The 22,565-nt window shown below is 42.3% G+C and overlaps 1 protein-coding gene across 2 annotated transcripts in view; it reads right to left on the bottom strand.

Moving 5' to 3' along the window:
• rims3 (regulating synaptic membrane exocytosis 3) overlaps positions 1 to 22,284 on the bottom strand; it is a 38,258-nt gene extending 15,974 nt beyond the window's left edge. The window contains exons 1-2 of one of the 2 annotated variants that reach the window (XM_027023356.3): positions 21,025 to 22,284; positions 14,820 to 15,124 (exon numbers count right to left, since the gene is read on the bottom strand). In XM_027023356.3, the coding sequence (XP_026879157.2) occupies positions 14,820 to 15,084 (265 nt within the window). In that variant the 5' untranslated portion in view covers positions 15,085 to 15,124; positions 21,025 to 22,284. Of the gene's footprint in view, positions 1 to 14,819; positions 15,125 to 20,290; positions 21,002 to 21,024 lie in introns of those variants that run through there. The other variant, XM_081703962.1, reaches the window with a different exon arrangement.
• Positions 22,285 to 22,565: the final 281 nt, after the last annotated feature.

Raw genomic sequence — 22,565 nt, 5'->3', positions numbered from 1 at the left:
GACTCCACTTGCAGTTCATATATGATTCATGAAAATAAACCATCAACACCATCTGTGAAGAACCAGCATGTTGCGGGATACATATTGTGGGGGTTTTTTTTTTGTTATATGTTGTTATAAAGAGTTGGTGTAACAATGAACAGGTAAAATTATCCAATCATTTTACCTGTGAAATGGTGAAGAGCAGGACAGGAGCCTAAGCATGTAGTAAGAGAGGACCTTCTCTCCTCTGACATTCGGAGAGTATTAATTAAAGCGCTCCCTCTCTGACTTTGGAATGGGTAATGTGGTCCCTGGAGAAATGCTGAAGGACTGAAAGAGGTGTGGATGGAGGCCAGTCCTCTGTCACACAAACCTGGCTCTCTATCACAGAGCTGCAGCAAACTGGGATGGGTGTGTGTGTGTGTGTGTGTGTGTGTGTCTGTGTGTGTGTCTGTGTGTGTGTCTGACAGCGTATATGAGGAAGAATAAGAAATGTAAATGTGTAATGTGTGCCAGTTCAGGTTTATCAGCTTCAACATGTGTGCCGGTGTAGTGTGCAGTTTATATTTGTGTGTGTTCAAAAGTGAGTGTGACTGTGTAATGTGTGCCAGTTCAGGTTTATCAGCTTCAACATGTGTGCCAGTGTAGTGTGCAGTTTATATTTGTGTGTGTTCAAAAGTGAGTGTGACTGTATGAGGATGTAAAGAATTCATACGTCATGGAGTGTTTGGGATGCAGTGTCTATGTCTTCTATGCTTTTTGTCTTTGGTTATATAAGGATCCAAGAGGTTTGATCTCTGTTGCTCAAAATAATATCTCAGAAACAGAAAGAAATTAAGACCCAGAAATTAGGAAGCAACGCTATGGAACATGGAACAAGAAGAGATTAAACTGAGCTGAGATAGAAACAGTGACTGAACGCACAATTACCCTATGCAATTGTGTCCATAAATGTGAATGTAATTCAGTTAATAAGATACATCACACCTTTTAGTATAAAATTATGTTGGAACAGCATCAAAACATCAAAATGTCCAAATGTTACCATTTTAGTGCTAAGTGTCTCCCTGCTTAGCTTACTGGCTCAAGTCACAACAGCAACATTGGGCTATGCATAGCAACAGTAACCAAGGAGTCATTTATGGAAGTAATAGGCCCACATTTCCGCAAACAAACCCACTACATTCTGAATTTGGATTTGGGGAATGGTGCATCATTTGTGATAAAAAAGCACTCCAGCCCCTAAAGTGCTCATTAATGACTGGTGGTCTGGCAGAGGTGTTCAGTTCCGGCTGGGAGTGTGTGTGTGTGTGTGTGTGTGTGTGTGTGTGTGTGTGTGTGTGTGTGTGTGTGTGTGTGTGTGTGTGTGTGTGTGTGTGTGTGTGTGTGTGTGCGCATGCTCATGTGTTCCATAGCCCTGCAGTGCTTTGATTTATGACGAGAAATCTTTCATCTTCAAACGATAACGATCCAGTGGAGGCTTGACATTACAGAGGAGCTGTGCTGGTCCTGCAAAAGTGTTCCCTTACTGTGCTCAGTCTGCCTTCCACCCTGCACACACACTGTATTTACCACAGACTGCACAGTGCAGAGGCAAAGCTGCTGCTATGCCAGCTATCACGGTTTCAAACTGGAGCCATTAGCATTCCAGTCTAGCAAACTGGAGACTGTTACTTTGAATACCAGATATGTAATATTACAAAAATGTATTCATCCCTCATGTGTAGAACACCGACCTAAACGCACAAAAGTGTTTAATATTTTTTGTGTCAAAGCCCTTAAAGCTGTTTTGACCCTTTTGCCCAGTTGCCTTGGGTATTGTGTTGTTTTGCAGGCTCTCAGACACTGCACCTGGGCACTGACCACACACTGACCACACCACACACTCAACCCATCCTGTCCATCTGTGGAGAGGTGGCACACATGCTGCTCCTCTCGGTGCTCTCTGTAGGAAGGAGTCTTAAAGAGGAGACATAGGGCAAACTCAGCCAAACTCTAAGCAAAGGGCAAATTATTAAATTGTTAGTTGCCATAGTGTCCTGTTCCCAAACAAGAGCGCCAGTGTGGGGAATGATAAACAACTTACCATTCAGCAAACAGAGTTACCTCTGAGACATCAGCTGGGCTAGCATTTGGAGGGTCATTCTGGTAAATCTTCCAACTGTGCAGACAGATTGCTCATTGTGAGTCAGTATATAAATGTCAGCTGGCATTAGGGAAACCTTCAGGGCAGGCACGCCAGGGTAATGGTGCATGGGGTGGTGAGGAGCATGCGGAGGAGTGTGGGGAGGAGTGTGAGGTGTTGGGAATTTCAGCTGATATGTTTGAGTTATGGGGATAATTACTTAGCACCTAATTAAAGGAGAGGTGAAGGCCGAAACCACAAATGAAAGCCTCTGTCATTCCATCTAGCCAAGGAGAAACTCTGTGGTGTCTATATAGGCATTCAGTCTACTTACATATTGCATATTACATATTAATATTACAAATTACATTTACATACACATATTACATTTACATATTTCTATTCACATGTGAGCATTCTGGCTTCAGTGCAAGTGGTGTGCTCATTCGGCTAATCTAATCACACTGAAGAATTCACATAGTTTGCTAGAGAATCCCTTCCGCATTCTGTTCAAATCACTCTACCACTTTAAATCTCAGCATTGCAATGATCTCAGAGTTAAATAAGGTCAAAGGAAATGAGAGTAAAATAATGGGGAAAAGCAGAGGGTGGATGAAATGAAGAGGACTGTGAACAGGAGTGAGAGAAAGGGAGTGAAATTTGGAGGTGAAATGGAGCGATGTCTTGGCTTCTCCCTGTCTCAGCACCCCTCGCATATGGTACCCTGTGGGAGCTTAGGGTGGTGGGAGCACTTGTGTGTGTACATGTGTGTGTGGTCATATGCCTTTTAGATTACATTAAGGGAGACTTGGTGTGCTTCCTTTTGCTAATGCTACACTTGTATGGTTCAAGTAGTGTGTGTGTGTGTGTGTGTGTGTGTGTGTGTGTTTCTGCACACACATGTGAAAACCTCTGCAGTGTGAATTGTCTGCGGATGCTTCTTGCCCCTATGCTCTCACTCCAGTTTCAAACAGCGCAGACAGCAGAGCTTCCAAAAGCAAAACAACCATTCACACAATGCCTCTCAACCTCTTACCTGCTCTCTCCACTACACAGATCATCACCAGGGCACCACTCAGCTGCTCTCAATCCCACAGAGCTCATCACCAGAGCACCACTCAAATGTTCTCCGCTCAATAGGGATGATAAACAGAGCAGCCATATTTAAGAGAGACAGGAACAGTGTTACAAACTCCTGATCTACATGGTGGACACCAGTTGGCCGATACACTGTTGGGCCCAGCCAGTCGTCCGAGTCTTTGTGCTTATCACCTCGTAACCTCTACATTCAGCTTCAAAGAGATTCGTCTAGGCCTGGCGCAGCAAAGATGAAGCATAGACATCAGCATAGAAGCTCACTACAGCTTCGCCATGCAACATTACAGAGAATAAACAAGCAGGAAGACCAGGCCTTGTAAATGGGAGCTTCGACGTCAATAAACCACTCTGCCATGGGTGCAGAATTTTTGGCCAAAAATTTAACTGAGAGAAAAAAACCCCCAAAACTTTCATTTAATCGCTCACTAACATGTAGCTGTATACATTTACTTTCCTCTCCACATGGATTCTACAAGAAAAAAACAAAACAAAAACAAAACCACATATCACAACCAGGTGTAGCATTTTTAATCTTAGGCTGGAAATGGGTTTGTGTCCATTAGGCAATTGACTGTAATAGCATTGCAAACGTGAAGATGTCAGTCTTAAACAGAGCAGGGGTTTTTTTTGGTTTTTTTGTTTTTTAAAGAAAATGACATTTATCCCCTTTGATCATTCTCAAGCACCCAACGATTAACAGGAACTCACTAACCACACAGAGAAGCCTTCCACTCTGCTACAGTTAGCCAACAGTGCTACAGTGTGACCTCACAGTACCTGAAAGATTCAAGCACAGTTGGTCCACATGTAGCTCACACCAGTAGCTCACACCACTCGCTATGGGACCTGACGCCAGCAAACCTGCTGTCAAAAAGAAAATTACAGCCAAATCTTCAAATTCTCCAAGTAAAATGGACTCCTCACACCCTCAAATAGCTCTGGAGTGACCTGCTGGAGCATGTTGGGGCAAACACCACTACATCTGCTCACATTTCACATGCGTGTTTTAGGTGTCTGTTTACCATGCGATACTTGATGAATCATTTATGGCCAAAAATCGCAAGCCATGAAATCAACATGCTCATGCCACACGACAAGTGCTTCAAGAGCTTTCAAAAGTGGTTTGAGGAAATAGGATGCATTCTCTGAACATGTCCATATATAGAGAAAATGAATGAGTTATGCGTGAGTTCTAAATCACTGGTTAAACAAGGTCCAGGAGGGGTCAGGAGAATTTGGATATTAGTGTTCTCTTCCCAAGGCTCAGGTCTGAATCACACTGAGAGAAGAGCTGGTGATTCAGAGTGGAAATCGATAGACTGTCACAACTTACTCATCTCACTCTCCCAGCCGTTGCTTATGACGACACCCTAAGAGCATGAAGTGTGGGTTATTATCCAACATCATATTTCCCTAGACTAATCGCTCAAACCGCTACATCAAGCCAGCATCAGTTATAGCAGTGAAACCCAGAAACTGTTAACTTATGGTTTTGCAGGACAAGTGTAGAGGTGGAATACGGGAGGTGGCCAAACCCCTGCAGGTGCTGAGGTCAGCTGTAAGATTCATGCAGGTGTCAGCAGGCTTAGGCGTATTTGTGATCTTTGCCCCCAGATTGCACAACACGCACGAAGTTTTACAGAGAGAGATGAATAATTACCATAATATCAGCGAGTATTAGAGAGGACCTGCTCTCGCTATAGGGGAATTCTACATCAGGAAGGCTGATGCTGTCTTGTGAAGACCTGCAAAGTATAGGTTTCTCTCCACACCATTTAGAAAATGAACTTTGAACTAATGATCTCCAACGTCAAAATGTTTTAAGGTGATTTTTTAAATTATCACAGTTATAAGTAATTAAGAACAGAGATGAAGCTTTCAGTTCATCCAACAAAACAACAGATGTATGAGGTGCCCACAGACACAGACACACACACACACACACACACACACACACACACACACACACACACACACACACACACACACACACACACACACACACACACACTGAATCCCTTTCATTTTTCTTATCAACCACTGGTTTTATCATTTCCAGTTAACACAAAGGGCAGGACAAAAAGAGTAACAGAGAAAGAAACGTGCAGCTTTGCCACATTTGCGTGTATGTCAGCAGCCCTTACAGTGGAGGGGAGGAGTAATATAACCACTGTGGCAGTATAAGATGCCCTCACAAATACACTCACTAACACAACAGTGTAATTTTCCCCCATCACAGCCACTGTGAGAGCCCACTTCTCTCATACATTCACTAGATTAGTTAAAAGCATACCATGCAGTACAGTAGCTCTCAGCGTGCAGAGAGGTGAGTAATGATTTTTTAAGTCAATTCGAGAGAGAGTGCATGTGAGAGAGAAAGTGAGAAAAAGAAAGAAATAGACAGGGAGATAGAGGGAAAGGGAGAGAGACAGAGAGAGAAAGGATGGCCGGGGGGCGGTATAAGGCAGCCCATCCAGTGAGCCATGGAAAGCAGACCCACTCAACACAGCAATCTATGTGTGTACTGACCAAGGCTGGATTATTTCATTCAGCAGTGTACATCTGGGTTCCAGCGTTGTCACTGAAAGCCATAACAGTGTTTCTGTTTAATCTTTTGTGTTTTCTTAGTCTTAATTTGAACTGGTAAACAGCCTCGTGGTCTCCCCTGAGCCAAAAGGCCTGCCTAATGTAATTTCTGGCTCAGGGAATTCTCTTCGCCTGAGATGCAGACCACCTCCTTGGTGTGATTCATTCTGTTTGGCCTTTCTTAATGCGCACGTCTTTCACTCGTTGTCACTTGGCTGGGTTATATTTAGTTCTTGCTGGCACTGGGGTGTGCGCTTGTACCAACGTTCCTAAGTGAATACCCAGACCTGCTTTTCCAGTTTGAGCTGAAAGCTTCTTGAAAACTAGAGACTAGAATGATATAAATCTACCAATATACCACTGAGGTGTATTTACAGAGTATTACCTGCATATTTATCTCAGAGGAGAATAAACTAAAGCTCATGACTACTTCAGCATGACCTAGAACAGATAATGCAAGTCTAAAAGTAAGATAAATGGATACCTCTACTCTCAAAATAGCATAGGTCATACAAAACAAAATAAAAGGGTCTTGCAAATAGAACTTTAGAAATAGAAGTCAACCCTAACCCTAACCTTAACCCAAAATTCATCAGAAACTCTGAGCAGAGCACCCACATACAGGTTTAGGTTTAGGGTTAGGGTAGGTTTAGGTTCAGCGTTAGGGTAGGTTTAGGGTTAGGTTTAGGGTCAGGGTAGGTTTAGGTTTAGGGTTAGGTTTATGTTCAGGGATAGTGTAAGGTTCATGGTTAGGGTTAGGTTTAGGTTCAGGGTTAGGTTTAGGGTTAGGTTTAGGGTTAGGGATAGGCCTAGGCTTAGGCCAGTAGTAGCTGAGTGGTTAAGGTACATGATTTGTAATTAGAAGTTTGTTGGTTCAAGCCCTACCACTGGTGGGCCCCTAAGCAAGGTCCTTAACCCTCAAGTTGTACTCAGTCATAATTGTAAATCATTTTGGATAAAAGTGTCAGGTAAATGTAAATTCTTAGGGTTAGCTGTGCCTGTGTGCATTTTGCTCTTCTGTTCTGACTTGGACAATAATGAGCCCTTCAGAACAACGTCTCCCTCGGGTCCTAAGACGACTGCAGCAAGGCCCTTTTGGGAGGCTAGCTATGGCCCACATCTGCCTGAAAATTCCCCGAAGCGGGGAAGAGGGGAGCAAAGCTGCGAAATGAAAGAACAAGTGCCAGAAAGAAGGGGAAGCGGCAGACGCAGGTGTGACACAGAAAGGAGCGAGCCCACCACACATCTGAGGGAAAATAAAAAGGAGACACTGTTTGAAATCATATATAGGCAGGGTGCACAACTGTGTCAACTCGCAAGGCCGGAGACAGAGGGAGAGGTAATAAACAGCTTGGAACAGTGCTGTATCATCACACAGACTTTACAGATAGCAGGCAGACAGCTATGTCAGATAAAAGCAGCTACGACCGGGCAAACAGACCTCAGAGCACTGCGGTGACGTCTGAGAGTGTACCGCAGCTGCCAGGTCAATAGCTGTCAGCAAGCTTCATTCAAAAACATAATTGGTCTGAATCTGGCTACTCTGCAACATAACATAAACTTTGCAGGTTGTGCTGATTTTAATGGCAGATCAATAAGGAATAGACTAGCCTGACTCATATCAATGAGAAATGAGAGCAACCAGTTTACACAATGCAAATGAAGAAATCAAAAGGAGTGCAGTTCTTTCCCTGAGGTAGAGACAGTGGTAGCTCAGTGGTTAAGGTACTTGACTCATAAGTGGAAAGTTGCTGGTTCAAGCCCCGCTGTTGGGCCCCTGAGCAAGGCCTTTAATGCTCAAGTTGTACTCAGTCATAATTTTAAATTGCTTTGGATAAAAGATGTTGATAAATGTTGTAAATGTATTTACATTTATAGCATTTAGCTGACACTTTTGTAAATGCAGCTGGAGGCAAGGAGAGTTATCAGAGAAAAGAGGTTCCATGGTAATTTATTATTATTAGTCACATTTATATAGCACCTTTCTTAAATCCAAGGACACTTTACAGACAGAAATCAGAAACTTGACGAGGACGTCAAATATTTTATTTCATAATGGGCCAGTTTCTCAAACCCATCTGAAGCCCAAGTCTAGACCAAGTAAGAAATTACTAATTGATTCACCACTGGCATTTCAATATAGGCCAAAAAGCGTAAAATTTCAGCAGTCGAAACTGTTTATGTTTCTATTACTCAACTGAAATTGATATCCCAATCCATCTGATTGCACATCCTTTGCTATCCCTGACTACCTGAAGTCTGTTAGACCTGTTCTGTACTTTACTCTATTTTCCCTCTTCCTGCTTGTTAGGGGCATTTGTTTTCAGACTTGTGATCAGTAATACTTCCTGGGGCTCAGCACAGGTGATCACAGACAACAGTTAACAACATCTGGGCCAAGTCATGTTTACACTTCTGTTCTCTTATACCTCTATTTTAAAATCTATTTTATTTTATATTATTGTGTTTAGGTCCCTATAACAGTTTTCCCTGTTGTTTATACTTGATATGTATCAGAATATTGTATGTATGTCAGTCTGTTTGGTATGTTATATGTACATTCACCAAGACATATGTTTTCTCATTTGTGCAACATACCCTAAAAAAAAAAACCAAGACCCTGGAAACAAATTCTATGATAAGGATCATTGTCCAGCTGCAAGGGCAAATCTGAGCAGGTAAGGTACTTGTAATTAACAATTAACACTTCAGACTCGATCCTGCCACTGACAGTCACATCATCGGTGAAGGCAAGCGATCCAGTTCCAGTAGCAGCCATGCATACCCATACCATGAGCTTTGGATGAGATGGATTGCTATGGACGAAGGCCCTCTTGTTTTATTGCCCTGATGCTTTCTGTTATCTGTTAATCTGGTAAAGGTTAATCTCATCTGTCCATATAACATTTCTCCACAACTCTTCATGCTCCTCATGCACTTTTTGCAAGCTGTAAGCTATTCTTTCTGTTAAGCTTACCAGAGTTTTGCATTTTGCTTCATGATGTGTTCTGAAGTTTTACTTTGTGATGAGAAGTATTCCCATGCACTAATGTGTTCTTCGGTGGTCATCCAGGTCTTTTGTTATTGCTAAATTTACTTAATTTCTTTTTCTTAATGCACCAGTGAGTGGATTCTGACACACATATTGTTTTAATGTACTCTATATTCAGCCTAATGTTGGCCAGCAACAGTTCTCCAGACCTAATGTTTAGAGTCACCACTAAGAGACCCCAGACACAAAAGCCACATCTAGAATCAACTCAGGCTTTGCTTGGCTCTTTCATGAATAAACAAATGCTGCTACAACAACACAGTTAGTCAATAAACTATTTGGCAGCTACATATCCAATTAGCTTTTGTACACAAAACTGAAAGAACTGCATAAAAAAAATATTCTTTTTGCTTCATGGTTTACCGATTATAGACGTATATGCCCTCAAATGAAGCCTGCACTGTAAACTCAGGGTCTTCACTCTTCATCAGTTTCCATGTTAAATCCAGTAATAAAAACTCTATCAATGCATCAAGTCCATATCTCAAATTCTTTGCTTTTCTTTCCATCTCACCATATTTGACTCAGATATGGTCATCGGATAAGTAGATAATTAGGAAGCTCTGAAGCACATTTTCTTCAGTACACATGTGTTTACAGATTCACTCTCAGAGCTAACACTTTCACCTCACATGCTCTTACACAAGTTCGAACAGCTGAAAGGCCAGAAGCTGCTCTCTGCCTTTGCCTGAAGGAGCGTCTTCTGCATTCAGCACTGAGTGTAAACTCACACCCAGTGAGAGGGAGGCTTGGCTACACAAACACACAGCTCTGTGCTTGGACCGTACACAAACACACAGCTCTGTGCATGGACCGTACACAAACACACAGCTCTGTGTATGGAGCATACACAAACACACAGCTCTACGCAAGGACCGTACACAAACACACAGCTCTACGCATGGACTGTACACAAACACACAGCTCTGCGCATGGACCACACAAAATCACAGAGTTCTATACATGACACATAGACAATATCACAGCTCTATACATAAACCATGCCAAAACATACAGCTCCATACATTAGCTTTACACAATAACACAACTCTATATATGAAACATGCACAATAACACAGCTCTAGATATGAAACACACAACTACAGCCTGCTGAGAATGAACAAGTTCCACTGGGTTTGGGTGTTTGCTATCTATAAAGATAGATGTTTGTTTTCTGTAAAGAAATCTGGTTATCTGGTTAACACTTTCAAACACAACTCAGTGTTATCATCAGTGTTATAATTGTGAATGTGGATTCTCTCCCACTAGCTTGGCTCTGAATTGAAACATCTGTCAGTGACTAGGAGTGTGATCTGAAATGCTGAGATAGAGTGACACCTGCTCTGACCTTTCTGATCAATATTCTGATTGGCATTTTCATCTGGTGTGCAATGACACACCTTGACCATAGTGAGTGAATCCAGGCAAAACAGAACAGCAGGCTCTTTTTAAAAACAGAATGAAGAGAGACTGCCTTCAAAATAGCCTCTGCACCAGTTATAGAGAAAAAGCAATAAAATGTATAATACTGGATTGTTCATGCTTTTTGTGCAATGCAATATGCAATGTGTCTCAGTACAGTCATCCATGTCTATGATGACTAAAGTCTCAGTATAGTGATCCATGTCTATGACTGTAGTCTCAGTATACTTATCCATGTCTGTGATGACTATAGTCTCAGTACAGTGATCCATGTCTATGACTGTTGTCTCAGTATACTTATCCATGTCTATGTCTGTAGTCTCAGTATAGTGATCCATGTCTATGACTGTAGTCTCAGTATAGTGATCCACCGTAGTCTCAGTATAGTGATCCATATCTATGACTATAGTCTCAGTATAGTGATCCATGTGCATGAAAGTGATCTAGGATCATCATGTGTTATTCCTGTCATCCCTGTTTAACCGTGCTGTGCAATACTTACAAAGTGATCAGCTATGGATATAAGATTCAGTAAAGTTATATGAGAGAGATAGAGAGAGCAAGACAGAGAGACAGAGAGAGAGACAGAGAGACAGCAGTAGAAAGGAGACACATGAAAAGTGTTGCTGTTGTTAAAGGTTGTGGAGAGCCAGATAAATATTAAGATACACAAAAACTACTTCATTTATTAAAACTAGACATTTGTGAGAAATTTTGGTCTGTATTATTTGATTGTGTTTTCATAAGCTTTCAGTTAATATTTCTCTGTAAATCTGCAGTTGGAGAGAATATTAGATTTACAGCTATACAGAGAAACACAGCCAATATCTTATGAATTTGTACAAAATACTTATTGTGGGGTTTTTACAGGACCATAGGGCACTCCTCACAGGTTCACTTTTAAATCCAAAAAACCCATCATCTCAACCACCCCAAACAGGACCAGACCCAAAGCCTTTAATACCTGAAGTCAGCAACAGGCCTGCAGAGAAGAAAGGGTACAAAGCAGATTCTAAATTTTGGTAGTGATCCCTCCTCAGTTACCTCGTTCTCTCTCTTTCTCCCTCTCTCTCTATCCCTCCCTCTCTCTCTGTCCCCCTCTCCCTCTCTCTCTCAATCTCTACTGCTCTTTGAACATCTATATTTAGAAGATCCTCTCCATTAGCCAGGGCACCCCGCAGTGAGAACATCGACGACCTCCTTCTGACAAGTGTGCGTGTCAGGGCCAAGGGGTTGGTGGAGCCACGTGCCCTGGCCCTGCCGTCGTCATGGAGATGGAGGTGGCTAGCACACATACGCTTGGATGCCAAAGGGGGCCGCCAGAGTGAGGAGGTGTCACGCTCCAGCATGGAAGTGTCACGCATCCATATGGGCCTGGTACTGACCCAGAAAGATGAGGTAAGCCTCTCTCTTTAACTCCAACTGTTGTTGCTATTTCTGTTTTTTTTCTTTCTCTAGCAACACCACATTTCACCTCGCTGCTCCACATTCAGTGTCTTTTCTTCTATTCCGGTGGTTTCTGGTCCCAGTCATACTATACCTCTTCACTGTACTGTTTATTGTTCACCCTACTCTGACTCTCCCATTTTAGTGTCATAAAGAGCTTGTTATTTAGTTGATGAGCTGAAGCAGGTACATTTGGAGAGAGAAAAAACGCTCAGCTGTGCAGTGCAGGACAACTCAAGGATCCACCAGGAAGGAAACACTGGTCTATGCCCATCTCTTAGTTCCTCCCTCCTTTTAATGCTCAGGTTCTATAGATTCTTCTCAATGCCGAACTGGCTGCAGTGTTGTATGCTCAGTTGTGGGATCTGCACTGATCTCCCTCTCCACAGGCCAGCCTGAAGTCGATGTGTAGCACATGTGGACTCATGCCACCACAAAGCAAAGGAGTAGGAAATGTGCAGAAAGGATCTGGACTGGTGCATCAATCTCACACGGCACTGCCACCTGCCCCGATCCAGTCAACCCTCAACCCACGCCAGCCCATGGGGATTTGGGATGGGGGGCTATGAAGATGAGAGCAGTCTGAAAAGGTCAGCCATCCCCAAGCAGACACAGGGTATAAACACTGGGACAGACTGACAGAAAGAGAGAGAGCGAGAGAGAGAGAGAGAGAAATATATATTTTCACAACAGTTGTTAATTATAATTGATGGCAAATAAAGCTATTTAAGTTTCAATTTGGAAGAAAGAAAGAGTTAGACAACAGACACAGTGTTACTGCTAGGTTCCTTAGCAGGGTCTGGTGTCAGGCAGAGGGTGACAGACAGCCATGAGACCTTTAAATAAAATGAACAGTTTGTGGAATATTGTGCACAAAAATGAATATTATTTCAGGCCTTTTGTTTATTATCCCTTAAGTAAAAACAAAAGACTCTGTGCTAACCTAATCTTCACATTAATTTCACCATCTCCCATATGGTCAAGCTCCGCACTGCTGAAGGTGGGGTGCAGAGTTGAGTAGCTGGCAAGACCTTTACAATACACTCACTGAACAATGTCCATCCTAATGAGGTTTGTTTGCACTCATTCCAAAACCTCTTAACAACTGGCATCTCAATACTGATTATTGCAGATCTGCACTGCGATTCATTCATGCATGAGTTCTCTCTTCATACTCCTTTATTTAAACCCTGTATTCGAGGGTTCCTGAAGACATGTAAGGACTTGTGAACTGAGATTTAAAAACAAATGTATTTGTTGAAGACTAAATTTAACACTCCTGGCACCTGAAAGACTATCACTCTCTCTCTCTTTCTCTCTCTCTCTCTCTCTCTCTTTCCTTAATTGTCTCAGCTGATTCTCTTTCTGTATCTCTCATTCATTCTAACTAATAATCCAGGGGGTAACACTCTACTCAGGTGTCACTGTTAGCATCTGAATGTGATGCTGTTGGTGATGTTGAAGAGTTTTACATGATGAAGAGTTTTATATTGCAGGAGTCCTGATGGTATCCTTGCTGGTATGACCACAGAGGAGAAGTAAAACCAGAACAACAATCCCACCTCCCTTCAACCAATAGTGTTCAATTCAGGTGAAACACACACGCAGTACATAATCTTCTCTTTTACACTGCCCAATACCAAAAAGTGGAATTCTGTGCCGAGGAGAAGCCTGGGTTAATGCTGATTTACTGCTGCACAACACTCACGCCTGATGTAGCTCAGTTGTGCTGGGCAGGTCCAGAGAGTAGCATAACATGCTACACATGAACACCCTCTGGTGCCATCAAATCATGGCTAACCTGATTAAAGATATGAGCAGATGCACTGAATTATGGTTTAAAAAAACCCTCACTTACCCTCACTTCTTGCGCTTGAGTTGCTACTAAAGAGCTGAATGGCTAGCCTATGATGAGTCTGCACTCACCACAAAGCATTGTGGGAGACCACTGCTGCAATGCTGAATGGTCAGCTCTGCACACTACAGCCTCATGGCACATCTGAAAATAAACCCAAAGAAAAAGTGCCCTCGAACATCTCTGAAAATAAACTTGAAAAGGACTATGGGAAGGAGGATAGAGCATAAGAAGAGAGAGAGAGAGAAAGCGATTCTGTGAGGGTGGGAGGAAATGCGAGAATGGGGGAGATAACGAGGTAGAAGCAGGAGAATGTCAGAGTCACACTGACCTGCAGACGCAACAGCGCTGATGGAAAAAAGACAACAGTGCGGAACAGCGCGCGGTCGAGCACCGCACGAATGATGACAACAGACACAGCTAGAAACTCAGCAAAAGGAGAGTAGCAGAGACAGAAAAGGACCAGAGAAAACTGCATGAATCGTTAAAATGCCAATCCAAGGATTAAATGAATGGTTTTGCAAGAAATCATCTTGGTACAACTTTCCTTTTACCTTAAATGTTGTTGATCAGCCGAAGCATGTGTGGTGTCAAAATGTTGCTTCTTTTTTCCACTTGACCTACTATATAGCTCACATGTGAGGGAAATTAATTTACAACGATTAGCACCGGATAAACTGCATGCTAAAATCATTACATATCTTGCCCAAAATCTGATTCAGATGTTAAGTAATCTCAAGGGAGCTTGCTTACTTGCTTGCTTACGTTTTCCACACTGCATGACATACTGTTTTCTATAATTATTGATAAACATACATTGCAAGGCTAAAAACTGTAGCATCAGCTATATTAAAACCAGATTTTTGCCAGTATTCTTGTCCATTTTCTCCATGTAGTTTGAGGTTTGTGTGTGTGTGATGATTTCAGCATCCAGTTTGAAAAATGCTTATTTCTGGGCACACGCTTCCCTTTGTTGTTAGGCACATTAGCCTCATCAATTCAGTACAAAACCAAAGAAGAAAAATCTGGACACCAATCATAAATGTGTACATAAACATAAACATGACTTTGCTGATTTAGGGAAAAAGTGAGTATTTCACAACTCTGAATTAAAAATTTTTTTATTTTTTTTTTACTAAGATATTGCTTTAATACCAATCAAACCACAGTAACTACTATACCTGATTAGGAAACCAAGCTAGGACATCAAACTGAGATGGAATTAGTAATAGAAACACAGGTGAGTCCATTACCTGGCTGGTTGAGCTGCAAGGTGCTCTTACTCCACTGCGATAGACCCACAATGGCCACCATCTTGGCTCCGAGACTGGAGCGGCGCTTCTTGTTTCCGGTCAAGCCAGCCATGGCAGCAGACATGTCAGGGACCGTGCCGCTGGGACCTTTCTCCAGGTTGTACATGGTGCCGCTGATGCTGGAACTGCGCACCACATTGCGGGCAGCCGCCACACTCATCCCCCCGCTGGGGCCGGACACCTCCACTGAGCCGCTGAGCATCATGGTCCCGCACGGCCCTCTCAGCAGGGGGGTTGGACAGGGGCTGCCAGGAGAGGAGCGGAGGGGGGTTACATGCTGACCCAACTACCATCTTCAGTATGGACCATGGAGAGAGATCTCATTAAATGTTAAAAGAACTGGGATGTAGAGCATTACGTGAAATAGAACATTTCACTGGATGAACTATGAAAGGAAATTGTACCCCCCAAAACGACACACACACACATACACACAGACACACACACACACACACACACATACACACAGTGACAGACAGACATTGCGCTTAACAAACTTCCCAAGTCTTCAAGAATAACCCTTAACGAAATGAAGTCCTTTTAAAATTCCTTATAAAAGAACCGTCCTTTTTGATTTATGAACACTAAATATGTTCATATTCTTCTACTCTAATTGCTGTATTCTAATGCCAAGATTAAAATCCACACCCAAGTTTGCATTAAATATTGAAACCCTGTGGTGAACACTCGTGCATTAACACTGAGTACTGTCGCTCTTTCTCACCCAGGCTCCTTTCTCTTTTATTCTGTTTCTGTCCATCTCTACAATAACATGTAAAGCCCTTTTATGCAGAGGTAAAACACTTGGGTTTCATGTGCTGGGTGTTGAGGGCTGTTACATGTGTGGAGACAAACTGGAAGCCCCTCAAATGTGATGCCATGAGGATGAGCAGAGGTCATGGCTATTAAGTAAAAGCTCCAGCATTCTCTCCTTTGGTGTTTTCCTGAGAAAATGACATCTTTAAAGGTAGTTCTAAAAATATAACCCTTAAATTACTCACATGTCTCAGGTTCAACTAATAATGATGAGTAAATGGCTTAAAGAGCAAAAGGTGCAGAAATAATCATGAGGTTCTCTATTTTAAAAGATGAATGAGATAAAATGATACATTGAGAGAGAGAGAGAGACAGCAAGGGAGCAAAAGAGCTGAGAGAAAGGAGAAAAAAAAGAGATAACGGTGAGTTTTATTTATTTTATTTCAGCTCTAAAATGACTTTGTGCGCTTCCTTCTGCGTTAGGGAAGCTCCTACTACCCTTGGAGAACACTCTCCACTGTCAACAAGAAATGAGGGGGAAGAGAGACAAAAGAAGAGTGGGGAAAAAAGGACTCTAAGGGAACAGGGAGAGGAAAGCAGAGCGAGAGGTGTAGGGAATAATTCTATGACTAACAGGAGAGACGGGGAGGGGGGGGACAGGGTAGGGAAGAACTGAGAGGAATGAAGGAGATGTCACACGCAGCAGGAGCTGAGTGTGTTCGCACTGGCTAATGAGCTGCCTCAAACGCACATCTTACTCCCTTGCTCTCTTTCACTCTTTTTCTTTCTTTTCTTTTTCCCTGATCCTTCTATATTTCTCTCATTTCTTGTTTATCTCTTCCCTCCCGCCTCGCCCACAGGCCCAGCTCTCCATATTGCCTTTATTTTGTTCGGCCTCTTCCGTATGGCTCTCTGTCATCCAGCCCCAGCTATTAACACAGGGCAAAGTATGTCTACAATTCCGCTGTCAGCATTCACAAAGCAAAACACTGATAGTGCTGGGGTAGCTCAGAGTGTGTGCCAATAATAAACGCAGTTGTCCTTGGTCTTGGGTGCAATTCATCAGTATAATTAAGACTGTGACAGAGAAGCAGCACATTTCTTCTTCATGTTCAAACAATGGAACCTGGTGTGACTTTGGTCTTATTTGTACTCAACACACCAAACAGTCAAATGGTCAACAACAGGTATGTTAATGGTGTGTGTGAGACATTTTTGCATTACTCTTGCAATGACACAGAACAGCTGAGACGTTGTGAGCTGAGTGTCCATACCTGGTGTTTGCAACCACTCAGCTCTCACTTTACATAATTGTGTGTGTGTGTGTGTGTGTGTGTGTGTGTGTGTGTGTGTGTGTGTTTATGGAATCAAAGGCAGTGTGCAAAACTGAACAGGAAATCTGATATAGTTCCCCTTCACATTGCCATGACAATTATGTTACCATAGAGTTTGCTTGGGAGGGTTTTGGTTCAGTACTGGTTTGTGTGTCAGTTTGTGAGAGTGCTGGTGAACGTCCTTCACAGGGAGCAGGGCTTGCACTCAGGCCAGCTGACACAGAGGCACAGAGAGGCAATTCTGAATGGAAACACTGCAGTGTCACCTGTTCAGTCATTTCACAGAACCTCATTCTAATAAAACTGATTGTTTTTTTTTTATAAACTACAGCATCAGATTTCAGGAGTGCCTTTCTGAATAATAACTGTGTAACTAAAACATTATCAAACCTTCAAACATCTTTATCTTTGCTGTAAAAAAAAACCTTTCAACAATAGCATTAAACCATTATTAACTTGAAACGAACATATGTATTACCATAAATTAACAATGGCACAAACACAGTAATTATGGTTTGATTAGATTATAATTTGTGAGTGTTGTTAGTAAGTCATGACACCATTTCATCTTTACAACAGAGGACAATTAAATGGACTGTGGTGTGGTCCAGTTATTGTTCTCTTGCCTCAGTGGTTAAAGTACCTGACTTATAATTGGAAAGTTGCTGGTTCAAGCCCCACAATTTCCAAGTTGCCACTGTTGGGCCCCTGAGCAAGGCCCTTAACCTGCAACTTGTACTCACTCATAATTGTAAGTTGCTTTGGATAAAAGCGTCAGCTAGATGTAAACTGGGAACATGGCTCATAACAATCAAAGGTGGCATTTCTGTGATATTCATTCTGAAGAAGCTATTTTATTCATTTTATCTCTGCAACCATTAAGTGAAGGCCGAGGGGAGCACACAGCCAGAGAAGACCCAAGTGATGCCTGTGAGGGGAAGTAGGTTAACAGGCCAGTGATGAAAGGCCCAGGCCTGTTTCATGCAGTGACTAACGATGACCCCTTCACCTTGACCCTATTTGGGTTCCTCTCAAGGGGAGCATGAGGTCTGGCAGATCTGGTCTAGAGAGGACTGCCATGGGTTTTGAAAGCTTCGTATTTGGTTTAGTTACCTATGATAGAAGATGCCTCTTGTGGTATGCTGATTTAAGAGCAGGCACACCCAGCCTCTGCTGCCTTGGTACTGTTATTGCAATATAGCAGCAGTGTAGCCCGAGATTAATGGGTTCACCTTCTGAGCCAGGCTCCTCTCATGGTTTCTTAATGCCACCAGGGAGTTTTTTACTCTCCATTGTCGCCCTTTGGCTTGCTTATTTATTGATCTAGGCCTGGATTTCTGTGACACAGCTTTATGATGGTCTGCTGCTAAAAGCACTTTATAAATTAGGCTGAATTGTATTTAATTGAATTGAACTTCATCAGAGGCCACTTGACCCAATGTCCAAAGTGGTCTTCCATGGCTGGGAGCAGAGCATGTCTGGCCAGGCTGCGACAGGGTCCTGAGCGCATGGCTCTCCATATTTAGCAGTTCGAAGAGCAAGGTAACAGGGGACACTGGACTGGGCCCTTTGATCTCCCTCTCACTTCCACTTACAGCTGTTCAGACTACACGCTCACGGAGCCAAGCCAAACTCATTACTATGATAAAACACCAACATGTGTTACTCATTTGATTTTCATTTCAAAGGTGCACAACAATGTTCCAGCACCACTCAGTGAAGAAGAGTGATTCATTTGGAGCAGGGAGGCCCAGTACACTGGGATTGAATGCACTTCAGTGGATTTTAAACTCTGGGGGATGAGGGAACAGTTGAAACTCCAATATACAGGTTGACACAGGGAGTCATTTTAACAAAGGCTTACTATCTTGTTAAGGTCTTACTGGTTTGTTTTTATTATTGACATAGTTATCATTATTATTTGTCATTATTTGTAATGGTTCTCTTATTGTCACCACTCCTAGTGGACATAGTTAAATAAAGTAACACGCACAATATTTGGCTCTGTGCTGATAGAAAATCTATAAGAGAAGTGAGAAAGCAAGAGCAGCAGAGTAGCATAAATAAAGAGGGTAATATACAAAAAGAGGAAAAGAATTTCACACAAACAGACAAAAGTCAGAATTCCTTGACAATAGAATAATCCAAATGGACATGAGCAGATGAGCCAGAGACAGAATCCACCTTAGAAATCTGTGATCAGAAAAGGAGGGTCCAGTATGTTACGGGAGGAGGAGTGAAGCTGCCTGTCGCCTCACCAGAGGGCCTCCGCAATGGCCCAATCAGACTTGTCCACTCATTATGCATCCCACCTCCCCTAACTCAACGAACTTAGCTGCATCTTAGACTAATTAAGGGGAGGGACCTGGACTAGTTTAAAGGAGTGTTGTGGGAGAGGGAGGAGAGACACAGGTAACATAAGCCCTATTTAAGTGGTTTGGTAATACGCCTGAATAAATGCTGGTTATACTGCGCTTGTAGCAGTGTCAGGTCATGGGTTGGAATGACATGACCATCTTGACTCACTTCACAAGTGGTTTTTAAATTAATTACATTTGCTAACAGTGATTGCCTGAAGGTACAAGCTGCCCCAGTGGCTGGGCAGAGAAGCAATCTAGATGAGATGGCTCTCTGATGTTGTCTCGGGTACCATGGTGATTGAAAACATCAAAACTTGCCTAAGCCTCTCAGTTCTTAGCAGACTTTCATACCTGTGATTTTCAGAACACATACATTATTTAGTACTTGGAGTACATGGACTTTAGATGCTTTCTGGGAAAATATATGATTAACAAATACTTCTGTAGCTTTCTGGGGTAATTGGGAACTGTGCTTAATTGAGCAGGATGTTCTACAGTAGGAATATTTGGAATATTTAGGAGTGTTGCAATGAAGGATAAAGGATGTTTTGATATTTACTCATGCACAAGCCTTTGCTTGAGGTAAGCATTCACTTCAGCATGTAAAAAGTGTAGACACTGACAACAATCTACAGTGCTGTTATGATCATTTTAGTATAATATAAAGGAAAGTCATACACAACACATAGTAACGAGCCACAGTTCAAGATTACTCACTATCACTGGCCATTACACTATAACTTCTACAGGACTGCAGCAAAAAACCCACTCCAAACTAAATAGTTTCTGCAGGAGTCCAACATTAGTCCTAACGGTACAAAAATAGACAATAAATTCAGAGAAATCAATAGTCTAAATTAGCCTCTCCCCTGAATAGTTAAACAGCAGAGAGAGAGAGAGAGAGAGAGAGAGAGAGAGAGAGAGATATTACGAGGCAGTTGTACAAATTAGATACTCAAACCTTTTATGAACGATGACAGTCGAGCCCTCGTGCTTTTCTTTGGTCATGAAAGAAAATACATCATTTGTTTTTCATTCTTTTACATACAAAAATGTACAAAACTTGTCCATTACAGTGCCAGCCAACCTATAATAAAGAACACTATATTTAAAGGGAAAAGATCTTAAGAAACTGATCGCGCAAATGTTTGAATCGTCAATGGCCAGGTCAAATATAACAGGTAAATTAGACCAGTGGTCGAGGACTAAGTTAGACTGCATAATATGCATATCCTAAATTACCGATCAGCACGAAACAATAAGCCTCTTGAAGCCTACAACAAGCAAACCTCAGGAGAACAGGGACAAATTAAATTAGACGCAGCAAGTATCTGTGGAAAAACACCGAATTTCCGAACACGGCCAGGTGTCCGACATGACACCGGTATAAGCAGGCCACTGTACATTGTAGCATCTCTCAGTATCCTATGAACCAACTGGGATCGAGCAAGAGGTTTTTTTTCCAGTATTTTAAATCCCTCAGTAAAACACAATGCATAACATTTTTATAGTTTACACCCTGCTTCATTTTACAGACAATGCACGATAAGTGCAGAGTGACAAAATTAAAATAAACAACCAAGTCTGTGAGACGAATAATGGGGCTTCTTTGGCAGCCCATACTCTGCCGTGAAGCCGCGACAATGATTCGCGTACAGAAATCTCATCAGTGCATGCAAAGAAGAGCATACTCACCGCTAAAAGCAGGGTGAATCTCAGAAACGAAATTTTCGAAAGTTGTCAAATTATTTTTGGCGTCTGTCGTGTCGTTATGAATGACATTATTTGGGCTTTGTTTTCGTTTGATAATTTCGTGTGACAGGGAATTGCTGAGCTGCATCCACGAACGGAGGGCAACGGAGCGACTGCAAGCGATGGAGCTAGTGAACTCAGAAGCGGCCGTAGCGCATTTTCAACGCGCCGCGGAGCGCAGAGCCAGCCTCCGACAGCTAACCCATCTCCATGGTTACACACCTGACCCACTTAGTCCCCCGATGCAAAATGATGCGCGTAGGATAACAAGAAGAGGCGATTAGGATTCTTAAATTAATTCCAATCAACAGGCACTGAACCATATTTTCGGAGAACTGATACTTGGTGTAGTTCAGAAGAAAATCGGTCAGGGTATTCAGTGTGAAGCCTTTAGAAGAGAATTTTAGAACCACATTCTAAAAAATTAATTTTGTTAAGAAACTTTCTTACTTTATTGTTTACAGCCATGGTGCTGTTGATTTATCACAATGACACAATGATAATGTGAGCTTCAAAACATAATCGCAACCACACCACACCTCAGACTGTATTTAATAGAATTAACCTCTTATTCATTCCTCTTATTCAGTTAAATTTATAATAGTTGCCTAAATACCTAAACAAGTACCTCTGCAATCATAACACCTGAAAGACCGCCCTCCAAATAGCCTGGTTCAGACCTCCAGTGCCGATAAGAGGGAGTTGTGACTGTTAAGAATGCATGCACAGCTGTAGAGCTTTATGGATTTGGAGATCCAGGGCAACATGACCAGGCAGGGAAAGACACCTGGAAAATGACTTCTATTGGATTAGAGGGGCTTGAGGTCTAAAACCTTCCTCGGGGCTTTAAACCAAGGACAGTAGCTTGCTTGCGCTTCCTGCTGCTGCAGGACGTGAAGGGATGAGCCGGGAATGAGCCTGAGATTTTCCCCATGGAGAAGGGTTCTGGTTTGTGACGACTAACTCTCCTCCATCTATGGAAGAATAAGTGAATAAGCTCTTCTGTATTCATGTAACTGCAGCACCTGAACCAGAACAGTGTCCCCTGAAACCATTACTGAATAGAAACTGGTTTCTGCATCAGGTGATATTAAGTTGCATATATGGCACCATAAGCTTAATGTATTGCTCTTTTCTGATAGAATTGTATTAAGCAGGATGAAAAGAACAGAACTAAATGTACCAGTGTTTTTTTTTTTATACTTAAAACACACACACACACACACACACACACACACACACACGCACAAACAGGTATAATTCATACTGCTGTTTCTCAGGACACAGACTGAGCCCAGACCTAGAATTTCCCATTGAGAGTGAAACTTCTTATAAGACTGGGCTTTATATGTAACTGGTTTACCATTGTAATGGTATAAAGTAGTTGCATCAGTACTGAAAGTTTAGCTGCCCATGTGTCATGTGCAGTGCATTAAGGGCAATCGTAAACAACTTTACGCAGTCATCAACATCAGCACCAAAAT

This window comes from Electrophorus electricus, chromosome 2, assembly GCF_041902795.1.
Source record: "Electrophorus electricus isolate QZ-2024a chromosome 2, ASM4190279v1, whole genome shotgun sequence".
Lineage (NCBI taxonomy): Eukaryota > Metazoa > Chordata > Actinopteri > Gymnotiformes > Gymnotidae > Electrophorus > Electrophorus electricus.
This window is presented reverse-complemented; position numbering and strand designations above follow the sequence as displayed.